Below are 15,902 nucleotides of genomic sequence, written 5' to 3' on the forward strand. Positions count from 1 at the left end.
TCCACTCTGTAACACCAGGTTTTATGTCAATAATTTAAGCTTATCAACTTAATAGTTGTTTGGATCAGGTTGCTCTTGAAAAATGAGATAACGGCTCTTATTTCAATGTGTCAGTACACAATACACTGTAAGCATCGGGGCCCAAAAAACAACTGGATCAGCACAATAAGCGTGATGGCAGCAATTGATTTAGTTATTTTACAAAAATAAATTACATTGATATAAAATTTCAACCGACCATAAAGGAAATTAATCATCTTATCTCTACTTATTTTGTAACCAAGATAAATCCTGTGAACCCGGCTGAACGATTCCAAAGCTCATCTTAACAAACTGTCGGGTGTATTGTGGTTCAGGCCAACATACCAGAGAGACTCCCAAGTGCTCCTCAGCCATGCTGGAACAACACTCGACTGCTACGGCTCGATGGCGAGGACTCGTTCAATGTTCAACGCTAGAATGCTACACCACTTGAAATAGAAAAACAAACATGAGGCCAAACTGAACAAAATGTCCGCACAGGGAGCGAGCGAGAGAGAGAGAGAGAGCAATTAAAGCTCTTTGGGATCCAGATGCAGATGTGTGGTCATTTAGTGCACACGTCACCCCTCCACAAATTGAATCTGATAAAATATTAATAAACGGGGACCCTAACCGGAGCGCTCTGAGCTGAGCTGCAAAGAGGCATGGAGACACTGCTTTGTCTTGCATGTCTACATCGAGCTACACTGTTGACAACCACAGTCGGGGACAGAGTCCAAGAGGCTCTCTGATACAATATTGATTTTCAGGCCAAAGCAAATTCGGTGTGGTTAGCAGCCACAGTGTTGGACACATGTAGCCAGGAAAGTAAGTCTACTCTGCGGCAATTACTTTAGCTGCAAGGCTGTCAGCTGTGTCTGCATGGAATACTCTGTCAGGGTTAAGGTTAGTGAGCGTCCGGTCGATCAAGAGAGAGCGTGTATGTGATGAGTATGAAGTTAGCAGTAACGTACCAGCTTTGAACTTGGCAGTGTGGTGTGTGTTTAGTTTATTCAAAGTTAATTAGATGCGACAACTCCTCAACTCCCAGGCCGAGTCCCTGTGTTTCTTGTCCCTGGCTGATTGAAGTTAAGAGGATTAGTCCCAAAGTCAGCAGCTACTCTAGCCAATCCTGCTCCTTCCTGAAGCTCACATGATGAGTTACAGGACATGACGCGACGCAGTCTCTTTTGGTCTCTGGAGTAAGCTTTTAAAAAATGGCAAAAGCAGAGACTACACACACAAACTCTCGCTGCAAATCATGAGCCGGACTGCGCTGCTTCGCCAGGTCAGGATGAGTCGCGGCTAGCTCTGTAGCGCCGGCACCCGGTGTGTGTATGGAACAGCTGGACCCTCGAGCACACACCAGGCCTGGCTCCTCAGAGCACGTCACTGTGTCTGTGTCCAGCTGTGTTGGCTTTATAGCGAATTAAAGAATCCGCTATGAAGACAACACAGCTGCTCTTCAGCAGGCGAGAAAGCAGGCCAGAGTGTTGAAAACATTTCTATTCAGAATCGGTATGTCATCTGAGTGGTTCTTCTGAAAGGCCTTTATAGTGACCGATATGATAAGTTTGATCAGGAGTTCCTCACTTTCTGACTAACAAATTAGATTAATACCATGATGCTTTGCTGACAGTTTAACATTCTACGTTGTGTTTTCCCGATCAAACAGAGGGTAGTTTGCAGTACAGGTGTTAATGATTAACCATTGAACCATGTGATAAGTTAAACAAAGAAAAAGATAAACCCAGGGACTAATGACTTAAAGGAGACAATCTTCGGTGTGCCAGAGCTGTTGCTAACTTCAGAGCTAAACCCCTTTAGTTTATCCGGCAGCTGTCTGACAGTGGAGATGCAGTAACGTAGCGTGGGTCTAATCGCAGGTCTTGAGGAGTTGTAGCAATTATTCACCGGGAAATAAACAGCGCACACATTATACTACTATGTTCACAGCTATAACGGTACTGCTGATTCCACACCCATCACAAACAGGCTCTCTCTTTCGACCAGACACTCGCTAATGTCACATCCGTCTTCTATTACACTGGAGGAAACTGAGTATGCTAGGCAGAACCATGCGATGGCATGTGGCCACTGCATGTGACTATGTCTCCTGGACGGTTCAAGTGGGGACCGCCTGTTTTGCGCATACACAGCAACTGGTGATAAAATATCAATTTAACTTGTTAATTTAACTGTTGCAATTGGGTGGCGTATTAGGCTCAACTGGCCAACTACAAGAGGTCATGGTGCCATAAAGTTGTATCTGGTGCAGTTGTATAGGAGTATTTTCATTAGTATGTTTACATGAGCACAGTACCGGTCCCAGATACTGGTATCGGTATCCGAGCATCACTATTAACAATGATGCTACGTTGAATTAAAATATTTTGTATGTGTAAAAAGCATCAACTGTAAAAAAAATATGTCTGTAGTGTCCTTGACGTCACCCATGATGTCTGAAGAACGGCTGTGAAGCTCAAAGTTGGTGGCCATCTTGGCAGTGACGACACAGCCTAACTCTAAAAACGGGCAAAGAGATGGAGCCGAGGCAGGCATGGTGACGCAGCAGAGACGGCTAGCAAATAGCGACCTGGTACCCACCTTTCACTCAAAGTGTCCACGCCCGCCATTATGCTTAACTTCAAGCCTTAATACAATTTAAATGGGTGAGTTAATTAAAGACCCCCATTCAAATGCAAATGTTTATAATTGTATCGTTGGACTTGCTTGACCATCATCATCTGAAGGTTTTTTTTTCGACAAAGCTTTCCCTGCTAGAGACGAGGCTTTTTTTCGGGACCTTATCCCAGAACAGGGAGCCGTTCCACCCCCCCTACCCTCCATCCTATTTGTGATCTTGATGTCTCTATCCGATTCGCTCTTATCAGCTGTTGGTGATACAGAACACCATCTTGGGTAAAGGAGGCCTAGCAATGAATAATTGACAAGCCAGAGGCCATTATGAGCATCAGGCTGAAGGGAAGTGGTCATGTGACGGGCGGAAAGGTTTTTTGTCACATCACATTTAGAACCAAGAAGAGGGATGTGTGTGCATAACTTGTTCAGCAGTGTGAGTGCAAATGATTTTAGATTGATGATGGGAATCACACAGATGGGTTATTTATACCTCATTTTATTATGCTGTTGAGTAGAGGTGCAACAGATCATAACGCTAACGGTTCAGATCGTATCAGGGATTTGAGTCACAGATCACGGATCGGATCAGCTCAATGAGGGGTTCAATTTTTTGCCGCCAATTCCAATGGCAATGATTGATGATCCATATTGCCAGATAGAGATTGTTTTTGTTGTTTGTTTTTGTTAAAGCAGCTGTTATTTAAGGCTTTTTCACCACTGTACCAAAAATCATTTCAACCCCTTGGAAGTCAGTATAAACTATATCAAAATCTATCATTTCGGTTAGTTTTGTTTTAGGGTTGATAGGCTAAGAACAAAGCTTGAGTCAAAAATGGCTGCAACTCTATCTCCTTGAGGGAGAGTATTATAGATTGTTATATTATACATGAGTATAATATACTCAAAGACGACCCACTCAACCTCTTAGCAACAGAAGTTGAGTGGGTAGTCCTTCAATCAGAAGACCGACTGCAGGTGGCACCTTGCATGGTAGCCCCTGCCATCATGATGGTAAAGCTGAGCTGCATTTGCTATTCTCCGTCTTTGTCTTTATCTTTTTATCTTCCCCCTCGACACTTAGCAGCCTCGGGTCTTGATGGAGTTACCTAAAGTGATTCCTTACCCATCTTTTGAGTGGATTTTTGGTTGTTGGCCCGTCTCTCAGAAACCATCTCCACCGTTCCCCTGAGATGACAAAACCAGCTCACTGTATTAATCATGCAGGAGAGTATACCCGTACAGTGTAAAGATTCAATTGCAAAGTAAATGGATTAGAGGAAAGTGAACTGCCATATTGACGTTCAGAGTCAGACGGGAAACACTGGGATGGAGAAGCTGGACTGCAGACACTAAATGGATGTATGTGTGTGGGAAGAAAGCAACCAACAATAAGGAAATGAAGTGGCTTTAATTTTGGCAAAAATGAATTGCTCTTCAACAGAGATGGTATCGTTAGGATTTTATCGGTTTGGTTCTTTATTGATACTCTCATCTGTTCTTTTCCATTGTGAAACTATTTGTTTTGAATATATTGTTTAAAAAAAGAAAACATTCAGAACAGGATTTAGATTTATTTATATTTTAAATAGTAGCAATAGTAATGTTAACAGCAAAGTCACAATATAAACTCAGTAAAATCTCATTGGAAACAAATCTAAAATGTCAATGAAATAAATAATATTCCTGACATCACAATACTGAGTGAAGTTTGGAAAGAATGAGTAACACAGATATCAGTCATTCTGTCCTCCTTCCTCTACTGATGTTATTCACTGCCTGCAAATACCACTAGTAGTGAAAAAAGTGGCTGCTTTTTTTGCACGTTTATTCAAAACTGCCAGATATTATCCAATAACATTCATTATGTTCTCCCAACAGGCAGAGGGTGCTCAGTAATATTAGGTTAGCTAACGTTAATGTTATTTATCGAGTTTATGCTAGCATTTTAAGATGAGATTTGACAAGTTATGTCATTTCACACTTACTGATATTATATATGGCAATATCAACCTAAAACTTTAAACTTGATCAATTAACACACAGGAGTTACAAAATGGCAGATGCTGGTGGGCGCTTTGTCTTTGCTCCCTCACTGAAGGTGTAGTCAACACGTGGAGTGTAAGAGAATTTTCCAAACAACCAAAATCCACACTCGGGAGCCGACTCCTGAGGTGTTAGTTTTGATACATTAGGTGTTAAAATAACATTGAAAAATGAACACCGGACATTTTTTGCCCTGTGAGGAAATCTCCAGACTCCCTTAACAATCATCAGTAAATGTTTGTTGCTAACTAATGTGTCAATAAGAGTGATATTGAGGACTGTAAGCTACAACATGCACTGTATATTTGTTTATCTAAATCTCCTACCGAGTACAGTCATGCTGGGTAGTGTAATCACGTCTTTTCACAAGGTTATGAAGTAGCCAGCCAGTTGGAAAAAGTAGCCGGTTAGGAGGGTCCGGGGCATGCTCATACAATCGTGTGTACTGGCACTAGGAGCTGACGCAGCAATTCTCATAGGCCTGCAAATTGATAAACAAATTCCTTCACTTAAAATTGACAAATATACTGTATGTAAACTTATGAACATTGGTTATATAATCTTTGAAACAAGCCACAACGAAATCGTGCCTGTGCTGTATTCTCCTCTCCTTTGTCTGAGTTACTATGGTTGGTGTCGCCAGGTCAGTTTGTAGAGGCTCAATCCTGAAGGGTTTAAGTGTATCCCTGAATATCTTTTTAAATATAAGCTTAGGTGAAGCTTGACAATTAGATATTTGAATGTGAGATTAGTCCTCGAACCCCTGTCGAAACCAATGCAGGTCAGATGCATTACTATAAATCCCAACGCTTTTCTTGGCAAGACCCGCCCTGTGCAGCATTCAAGCGCTAGGATTGGCCAGGCGTCCATGCTCGTCAAGGTATTTTTAACCCAAATTGTCCGGGTCCTATGCCTTGACCAATTGGCTATCCTGACCCAAACTACTCAAGGTCAATGCCTAACCTTACCTCAACCAGCTACGAGAAATAACGATTAAAACCCGGGATATTTAACATTGCAAATGTGCTTCAACAACCAAGAAAAACTTGAAACTGATAAAGTACGTACTATTTCAGATGAGAATTGAAAACATTTGTCTGTTTCTTGCTAGAGTGGAGAGGTCCACAGACCAGGTCATCAAGCCCGTCAATGTGGAGGCATTGTCCAAATGGGTGGGAAAGATCCCAGCTGATGTTGTGAGGGACATGGCTGTCATCTCCCCCATGCTGTCCAGACTGGGCTACGACCCACATGCCAACCCCCCCAACTATGGCCGGCCTGACCCCAAGGTCCTGGACAACACCAGAAGGGTGAGTACCGACCAGAGTGATAAGTCCTTTCCTAACTATGTTGATGATTTTCTTCTCAGTCAGTCTTAAAGTTATTCTTTGTTATTAACCTTACGAATCTTAATAATTTATCCTTATTGAAGTCACGGTTTTGTAAAGGAAATGTGCTTATTTACTTTCACAAGCTTAGCCCAGCACAAACACAAAGGTCGTTGTTCAGGCACTGGCCAAGAAATAGTCCAGCACATAACTCTCTATAAAACCACTATAGTTTTTATGCTAAGCTAACCCTCTGCTGGCTGTAGCTTCATACACGGCTCAAAAAAGATAAAGGGAACACTTAATCATCACAGTACACCAAGTCTATTAAACTTGACAAACAAAATATTCAAGTTGAAAATCTTTATTGATATATTAATATCTTCATTGTGTAATTCGTCGAGAACAAAATGACTCAAGAATGGTCAATGGAAACCAAAATCAGGAACCCACTGAGGGCTGTATTCAAAATCACAGGAAAAGATCTAAATCACAGCTGATCCAACTTGCGTGAATGTATGTTCGCCCGAAAACGTCTGGGCATGCTCCTGATGAGACGGGGGGTGGTGTCCTGGCGTCGGCTGCACCGATGCATAAAGTCCCACAGGTTCTCAATTGGATTGAGATCTGGGGAACGTGAAGGCCAGTCCATGGCATCAATGCCTGCGTTATTCAGGAGCTGCCTACACACTCTGGCCACATGAAGCCGGGCGGTGTCCTGCACCTGTCTCCTGGTATCTCCTCCACGTTATTAAGACTGTGCTGGGAGACACAGCAAGCCTTTTTGCGACGGCTCGTATGGATGTGCCATCCAGGAGGATTTGGACGACCTGTGCAACCTCATGCCAGTGACAAGGGCACTAACAATGCAAAACTAGAAAGAAAACAGCCAGGAAGAATAAGGAGAAAGAAATGGTCTGTGCTGTTGCCTCTCCTGTCCACCTGTTGTCGACTTCATTTGCACCAAATCAGGTGAAGTTGATTCACAATTGCTTATGCATCCTAACTGGCCAGATCAATATCTAAGAAGTTTAAATGTCTGTTATACTGTGATGATTAAGTGTTCCCTTAATTCTTTTGAGCAGTGTATATAGTGTACAGATATGAGAGTGCTATCAATCTTCACATTGAATTCTGCAAGAACGCGAACAAGCATTTTAATGAAGAATGACAAACTATTCCTATAAACAGGCTGTACTGCTGTTATTTTGAATTTCAGCCCATTTACTACAAACAGAATATACTGATATGTATTCTCCAAAATATAGTATTTTATTCATTTAGTCATTAATACGTACTGTGCTCTCCACAAAATGGTTTTCATGTTCCACTAAAAATTGTAAATAGTTATATATATCTTCTGTGGTTAACCCCAGTGGCGGGCCATGCATTTTATACCTGGGCCTTCACTGCTGTCCAATACCACCTTATAACCACATTATGGCGCCGCAGCTATTATTCATTTTTAAGGCTGTAACTATGTACGTCTTGGTATTAAACCGTTCGGTACGAGTCGTCTGAATAATGCTAGACCATTTAGAAAATGCAAAAGCCTAAATTCAGGAAAATATAATGTTCTCAGCTGGTCTGGCTGTGGTACCCACCATCATTCCTTAATGACAAGCCGCGACCCAAAGAGATTATCATAGGATTTTACTTTTACTTTCACAACTTGAACGTACTGCTCTGCAATGTCTTTCCTCGTCTCAGCCCCCTCTGTCATGGTGCATCTCACTCAGTCAGAATGCCCATATTTGATTGGCTGAGCTGCATCACGTGATGTGATTCACTACCCATTAGCCTCTGCTGGCTGTTAAGTTTCGTTTCACGATAGTCACGTGCTCCCCCACTGACCAATCACAGCGCACTCTGCACCTTGCGGCAGAGCTGCACATGGACACGGAGCGGCATGTAATGCTGACGTCATTATAGGCCGGCGCGCAGGCTCTGATAGTCAAAGAATACGCCCAACATGTCAAACTAAAGATCTGATTGGTTGAACACTATGACAATCAACAATATCGTCCCCATTTACTTTAATCTGCACTGGCTGCAGGTGAGACTCTGCAGGCCTCTGGCCTCTGTTCCTACCTAGAGAGACAGAGGTGAAATCTGATTGGATAAAAGCTCTACTTAAAACAAGCTGCACTGGAAGCAGAGCAACTGAGGAAGACAGTAGCTGTGCAATGACAAAATAAGATAATGGGGAAAATATTTTTATAAATTATAATATATGTAGTGTATTTAAGAAAAATTATTAAATTATAAAATAGATATAGCTTTGTGATTCTGTTTAGGCCAGCAGAGAAGGCCTTGCAGGCCCTGACGGCCCGCCACTGGTTAACCCTGATAGTGATGTCATCTGGGTTACCTCAGCTTGGGTTTGGAGACTACAAATGGATTGCAGAAAGCTAATTTTGCAGTTACCACTTTACATCACATGACATAAATTAAGCCGATGCTCTCCAAAGGGACTTACAATTTTTCACAGGGTCCTGTGAAATCTGCTTTATTTTTTTTGCAGATGCCATATTATGTTTTCCCAAATTATTTATCTTCTGTTTAAATTTTTCTGAATTCTGTGTATTTATGAATTGTATGTAACACATTACACAAATTTTTTTTTTTTTTAAAGAAATTTAGTCGATACAGTTATATAATATAAAATTCAATAATTTTGTAAAATCAAGTGCTCTAAATTGAGCCGATAATGTCCGATTTCTCAGCTTTTTGGAAGACTAATGGGCGACCCCTCCCCTAAGTTTCCCCTCAGCACTTGTCTCATGATGTCATGATCTCTTTGGCTGTAGCTCCCACGACAGGTCACACATTTAGCCTGCTAGGGGATGCACCAGCGAGCCTCTTGGCGTGCGTCTCCAGCTAATGGAAAATCGGGGCTAAAGTTGTGTAGTGTGAACTACGAGGGTCGTCTCAGAGGGCATCTTTGACATGACTGTGTGCATGTGTGTGTGTTTGTGCATGAGCTTAGCCTCGCTTACGGTTATAATGGTAGAGAAAAGCCAGATTTTGATCAATTCCATCCACATTTGGCAAATTCCACATTATGTTGTGTTTTACATATCATTCGATTTTTATCATCAAATTGATTTCCGTCCACATTTACCACTTTGCGAAAATTATAGGGCCCTCATTTTTTCTTGCTTCAAGATAATTTGTCAGGAGAAAACCCCTGAGATTCCACCACCACCCTTATGATTAATGGCCAATCCACTCGTTACATTTCATAAATGTTGTTCCTGTCCATGAGCACTGTCTTCTTTGCTTTGCCAGATGACAAACCCTTTGCTATTTTTGGAGCAGAAAATGTTTTATTGAATCCTTTTCCTTAAGCTGAGTTATCAGGTGACGTGCTCTGCAGTCTGACGCACTTCTGTTTTATTTTGATCTCTCAAGGTCTGTGGAGGCCAAGGTTTCAAGGTCTTCCTAGCACTTAGAGCCCCAATTTCTCTGTGATGAATTGGACAATAAAAAAGGTGCTAAGATCAGTCAGTCACGAGTGTACTCATTTTGAGCCATTAGTACATTTGTATAAATGATCCAGACAACTAGGAAGACGATGACTTCACATTGCACAAGGTCGCTGGAGACATGAGCTGTGCATTGAGGAAAAGAGCATCTGTCGTTTCCATTAGTTTGAAATTCCCTCCTGTCATGACTTAATAGTAAATGTTTGATGGCAGCATGAAATGGCACTGTATTATAGTCATTGTTGATGTGAAAACAAGATTGACAAATGGTGAAATGTGTCTCGAAGTGTTATTTCCAGTTTAGTGGTGATACAGGCTGAAGAATGTCTGTTAATTTACTGTTGGCATGTTTTCTTCTACCCGGGTTGACTGCTGAAATGTCCAAACATTTCTGGCTGATTTGTTGCTTCCAAGCACACAGGCTGGAACTCTGCCCAGGTGTCTGGATAGTTTCCTTAAACATGAGTCATACTTCCACACTTATATTTCCATGAAAACCTGAATAACAAAATGCAGAGGTACCACAGATAACTGGGGGAAATGCTATGAATCCAAAGCAGCAAATGTAGAGTTCTTTGATGTTAAGTTGTTGCATGTGAAAGTGATACTAATGGCCTCATGTTTTTTTTGCACAATTGAAATGTCCCTACATAAAAAGTTAAAAATAAGTGGAAATGGTTTGGGCTAGAGCCCTTAGTTCCAACTAAGGAACATCTTAATGCTACAAAAATATTTTAGAGAATCTTGTGCTTCCAACTTTGGGAAAAATCTTGGGAAGTACCATGTGCACAAAGCAAGGTCAGTACTATAGCTTTACTGTATTCTGATATTGAAGTTTGAGAGTTTAACAAGACTTAAGTAGATAGCCATGTTGGTGGCTCTGTAAGGCTGTACTTAGGCACAACAGGGCTTTGAGCTAAAGGTCAGCTGGCACAGTGACAATGCCAACATGCTGATGATTATCAGATTTCATGTCAACTATGTTCACCATCACAGTTTGGCATATTGCAATGCTAGCATTTGCTAAACCCTCCATATACAGCTGAGGCAGATGGGAATATAATACATTTTGCAGGCATTTGGTCATAAATCAAAGTACTGGATGAATTATCGCATCCAACATTCGTAGCAATACCATAATGCCCCATAGTTTGTAGATATCCCACAAAATGATTGTGTATGTTATGCACGTAATCATAAACGAGGAAGTATAAAGACAGCAAAAGTCCATACAGGGCTGGAAGGAGGGGGGGGTGGATTAATCCAACAAACCGCAATCTCTCTGCCAGGAGGCCGCTGTTTGTTCTCCGTGTGAATGAGAAGTCATCGTTGATCGTTTTGTTGCGTAACTTGCGTAAATCAAGAACGGCACTTCAATAGCTAGTTTAACCAAAACAACGATCTTTTCCTAAACCTAACTAAGTCGTTTTGTTGCCTTAACCTAACTAATTATTTCACAATGTCTTCCTAAACCTAATTAAGTAAGTTTGTTGCCCGAAGATGGAAGTTCATTTTGAAAAGACCGTATGCATTTAATGAGCGGAAATTGACACTTATTGTTGGATTTTGTAGGAAAACGCACAAAAATGTCTTCTTGTAAGATATAACAACCATTGTGGATATGTTGAGACATTTCACCCAAACCCACCAATGTGAATTGTGTGGTGGCACTAGAGGAAAAGTCAGAGGATCACTAGCGTTATTAAGATATATCATTTAAGAACCATACATGTCTGTACAAAATGTTATGCCAATATTCTGATGGCAGATGTTGAGAGATTTCACTGGATAAGTGAAAACATTAAACGGCTGGTAGTGTCGGGTGACAAATCAAGGGATCACCAAAATCCATAGGATTCATCTTCTGGGGAATATGAATTTCTATACAAATTGCATCAGTGTCATGGCGTAGGTCACAGTAACTGAAGCCAGTTATCTCATCAGCGTTTGTGCCATACGTGTGATTAGTGCTGTGTGTTTGTGTGTCCGTTATCATGCAGCTGTGATGTTTCAGCAAAGTATCAACACTATGTCCTGCTGTTTGCCATTTCAGCAGGAAGTATCTCTCTTGCCAGATAAAGCAGTGACTTGTACTGTTCATCATCACAATTATGCAACAGTGAAGGGCGAGAATCTGCACACTCAGTGAAACCTAAATATCCAAGGCACAATGTTAACAGTTGGGGGAGGGGATATAGCAGAAAACAGGCATTTGATATAGCTGTAGTTCTTTTCTATAGTAAGCTGTTCAGACTAACTTTGTAAATAACATCAGGTATTTTCTTATTTCATTCCTGATTTCTGCTAACTATATTCAAAGCTTTACAATAATTTGGATAATTTAAGTTTGACAGTTTGATTCTCGATGTTGCTGAGTGGGTTGTGTGATAGATTTTCTCTTAGTGGAAAAGTTGAGAGCCATTCCAATAGTACTTAATGGAGTGTTTTTTCGCAGTTTTAACTTTCTTAAGCATTTGTATTGGTATTCCATTTGCTTGAGGGAAACCAAAAAGAGGGAGCGAGGATGCAGAGATGGAATGAATTTGGTGCAATTCTTCATGTCGTCGAGCCATCTGGAGTGTAAGATGATTATTATTATTTATGTTATTTTTTTATTGTTTAATGTGTCTGACCACAAACCGATGGAAACTACGGACAAGGTGGCAGAGATTGATTAAAGCTAGGGTTGGTAATCTTGTTTCGTTCTGTCATTGTCGCTGGATGAATTTCCAGGAAACTGTGAAACTCTTGGAAAAAGATGGCAATGTTTCCATAACAACCTCCAGATTCAACCACTAGTTTATCCTACTCCATCAGGGTAACCCTCTCCCTCACAAAAAAACAATGTAATTCATGGTAATTTCATGCACTTGGTATTATTTCGAAATACTGTGGATCTTACTGAATTCAAGACCACAATCCCCCCCAAGGAAAATAGAAATGTCTGCGCTGCATTGCATAAGACATCTGGCAACCAGCCCTGAACTAGACCACTGTATGAATAAGCCACATGTGGAAATGCTCTCTCTGCTGTCTTGAATTTTCACCCAGCCCCATCCAAATATTTACCACAGAATATGCAGCTTGGGTCTAGCTGCTTAGAGGAGAAATAGTTTGGAAGCAGTCATCAGAACAACATGTTTGTGTTGTGGGGAGATCCGGAAAATGAAGGAAGCTTGACCTGTTGAGCACAGCCTTATCTCGAAGATACTCTGTTTTTTGTGACTGTGAGTGAAGACCAGTGTTAAAGGTAATCACTCTAAGCTGTATCAGCCCTGTGGTCCAAGAAGTGAAGGTGTATCTCCCTAAAACCTCTGAGTTTACATTGATTTAACCCAGACATCTTCCAGGGATTCATTTGAAGACAAACGGTAGAGAAGAGGCGTAAGGTTGAGGTCGGGTACAATAGATACAGCTACCCACATCACTTTAAGAACTCCCTCAGAATCATTGAAATGGAGCTAAGACAATGAAAAAAGAACCAATTGCATGTACCCTCTGCTAATGACTTTGTTAAAGTGACAACGCCTGGACTCTTTGTCAAGGCTTCATCTCTGACTGCTGGTCAGTAGAGGTTGTTCCGTCTTGATGTAAAGGAGGCTCATCTGGCCTGGTCTTAAAGCCACAATCAATAGCTTTTAAGTGGCGGTGCAGTTGTTCTGATTCCTGGTGAGAAATGGATATTGGAATCAATAAGTTCTCAGTTTCTCCAGAAATAACAGTAATGAGTCAGTGGAGAGATGAGAAACAAATGCCTGTAGAGTTGTGCTTTGGGTCCGCGGCTGGATCTTTTCTTCATATTGATGCAAGGACAGTTAATGATGCACAGGCTTATCCTATCTTATTGATCCAGGGCCATCATCAGTTCTCGGCCTTCGGCTCTTATGCTGCGATTAATCGCGTCATTGGTGCCGTGTTACTCGCCGGGGACCATTTGTGGTCATTCACGTGAAATGCGTCGGAGAGGGGGCATGGCTTATCGCCCTGGAAGCCGTTCAACTGTCTGCCATTTATTTCCGCCATCAACCATGGATTTCTGCTTAGTACTTGTGGAAGTCCCAGATATCCCGGGATACTAAATACCTTCTTCTCTGGGTTGATAACATCATCTGGAGGAGCTCCGTGTATTTCATCGAGCTGTATTCACTGTGTCTAGCAAGCCACACGTCGGCTGTTTTACTACAGCTGTATGAACACAAATAATGTGTTTAAAAACAGTTTTTGCTGTGATTTAATTGCAATAAACGGACAAAAAGGGATGCCGAAATGACTACGTAATCATGCCGATTTGTAAAAAGTTTGAATTCATATTTTGTTAGTTCTCTCCGCAAGACGACAAGCAAATAACATTTAAAATGCTTCTTTTCTCAATTGAGCTCAGATCGATCGGTGCTAGGCTATGCTAACATTGTAGCAGCTCCATCTCCACTCAAAATAACTTAATCTAGGCGTAAATACGGCTCCGTCTTTTTCATTGTTTATACCATATGGTTTACAGACTAACATTTATACACATAGCTCATATTAGTAATCAAACTATCGTAGAGCTCTGGGTGAACACAGACGGCTACAGTATTTGTTTCCGGATTCAACAACAGCAGGACGTCAGTAATGAAAGAAGGAGCATCTCAACGCTGATAGGCTATCGCGCCACAGCGCCACACAATGTTTCGGCCAAAGTTGAAAAATTTCAACTGACGCGGAAAAAAAGCGGCCAAAAGATGTATTAATAAGGACTTCACATGATTCGTGTGTCTTACTCATAGACTGTGTATAAGATGTGGACATAGTCGTTGTGACGTCACCCATTGGTTTGTGACTGCAGTTTTGAAGCCCTGAGTTCGACATTTTGGCCATGGCCATCTTGGAGTTTGGCTGTGGCCATCTTGATGTTTTGCAACCAGTGAACAGGAAGTGACTATGGTTGGACTGCGGAGGAGGGACGTTGAGACGCCGTATACGGCTCTGGTAGCGATAGCGGCCTGTCAATCACTAGCTTGCCCAAGAACATACCCTGCTTTATGGTCTATTTTTCTCTAAATGGGACCGCAAATTTGTGAATGGGGGAACATGTTTGTGTTTATTTTCCTTTGCATATTTAACATGCTGTACTTGTGTTATCAGTGGCCTGCAATGTTAACATAGGTTATGAATAAGGTCTTTTATGATTCTACAGATTACAGCGGCGTCTCGCCACGCTTCCACCTGTTGATAATATTATTTTTGGTCTTGGGAATTTCTTTATCATCAGACTTTTTAAGTGGAATAATTGTATAATTTGTGAATGTTAAGCTTGTTTATTGTGTTGGAGTTTAAGTGGTAGCCTCAAAGCTTTTTTTCTCGCTGTATGCCAAACAGGTCGGCCATGAATTCATTTGATTTACATTTATATATGGTGTTAAATGCAACAAACTGTGTTTTTGTTTATATGTGATTTAATGTGACATAGTGAGGAAAAGGTAGAACCTTTCAGTGTGTTTTTGTAGCTTTCAGACATATTAGGCAGTCACATTGCAGTGTCTGTCCACACCAAGTATCAGATCCGCCCGTTCCCTTAGATTCAGCGTATGTACTTTTCCCTTTAGGTTTTCATAGTAAAGTGAATTGTTACAACTTAAAAAAATGGACATCATGCTGTAATGAAGAAGACTTGTTGTCTGTTATCTGCATTTTTACCATTCATTGTGTCGAGACTACAAAGACACCTTTGGATCTCTGGCACTGGAGATCCAAAAAACCTGCAATTAACACTTATCGCCACAGGACACCGAGATCTTCCAGATTTCAACTTTAAATCAAAAACCACATGATCAAAGATTAAGTTTACAGGATAATCAATCTGAACCAAAACTGATACAAATTTCTCTTTTTTATACTAATTACACTCTTGAAGAGTTTCAGTGTGCAATTGAGATAGAAGCTTGTTTGAGGTAACAATATCCCTGCAATCATTCCACCCACATAGTGTGGAAGTAGACTGCTGTGCAGCTGAAACATTCTTCCCTGCCGATCGTGGCTCGACACTGGCAGCTTTTCAAAGATACTTGGGTTGTTGCCACATTGAACCTCCTGGGATTGGGGCTTAGTCACAGGGACCTCCAGCCATAATACTGAGGCCGAACCACTGCCGGGTTTAGTTTGGCACACTGGACTGACCTGCTGCTTGTACCAGCAGGTACCTTGGCTGACCCGATGGTGCTGGTCTCTCCCTGAGTGGGCTCTGCTGAGGCATGCTGTGATAGCTTTCAGGGTTTCTGCTCAGTAATGCTGTGATTTTGATTCTTGTTGAGTTAAGTCAACTTCATTGCCATTTAGTTTTTAGGAACTTGTCTTGGTGAGCTCATAATGCAGGACACAGGACAACATTATATGCAGCATT

General features: G+C 41.4%; 1 protein-coding gene across 2 annotated transcripts in view; it reads left to right on the forward strand.

The window, feature by feature from the left end:
• tpst1 (tyrosylprotein sulfotransferase 1) overlaps positions 1-15,902 on the forward strand; it is a 32,228-nt gene that overhangs the window by 5,678 nt on the left and 10,648 nt on the right. For both annotated transcript variants that reach the window (XM_031872473.1, XM_031872474.1), the window contains exon 2: positions 5,819-6,017. In XM_031872473.1, the coding sequence (XP_031728333.1) occupies positions 5,819-6,017 (199 nt within the window). The remainder of the gene's footprint in view (positions 1-5,818; positions 6,018-15,902) is intronic.

Source organism: Anarrhichthys ocellatus, unplaced genomic scaffold, assembly GCF_004355925.1.
Source record: "Anarrhichthys ocellatus isolate YVR2014 unplaced genomic scaffold, GSC_Weel_1.0 scaffold64, whole genome shotgun sequence".
Lineage (NCBI taxonomy): Eukaryota > Metazoa > Chordata > Actinopteri > Perciformes > Anarhichadidae > Anarrhichthys > Anarrhichthys ocellatus.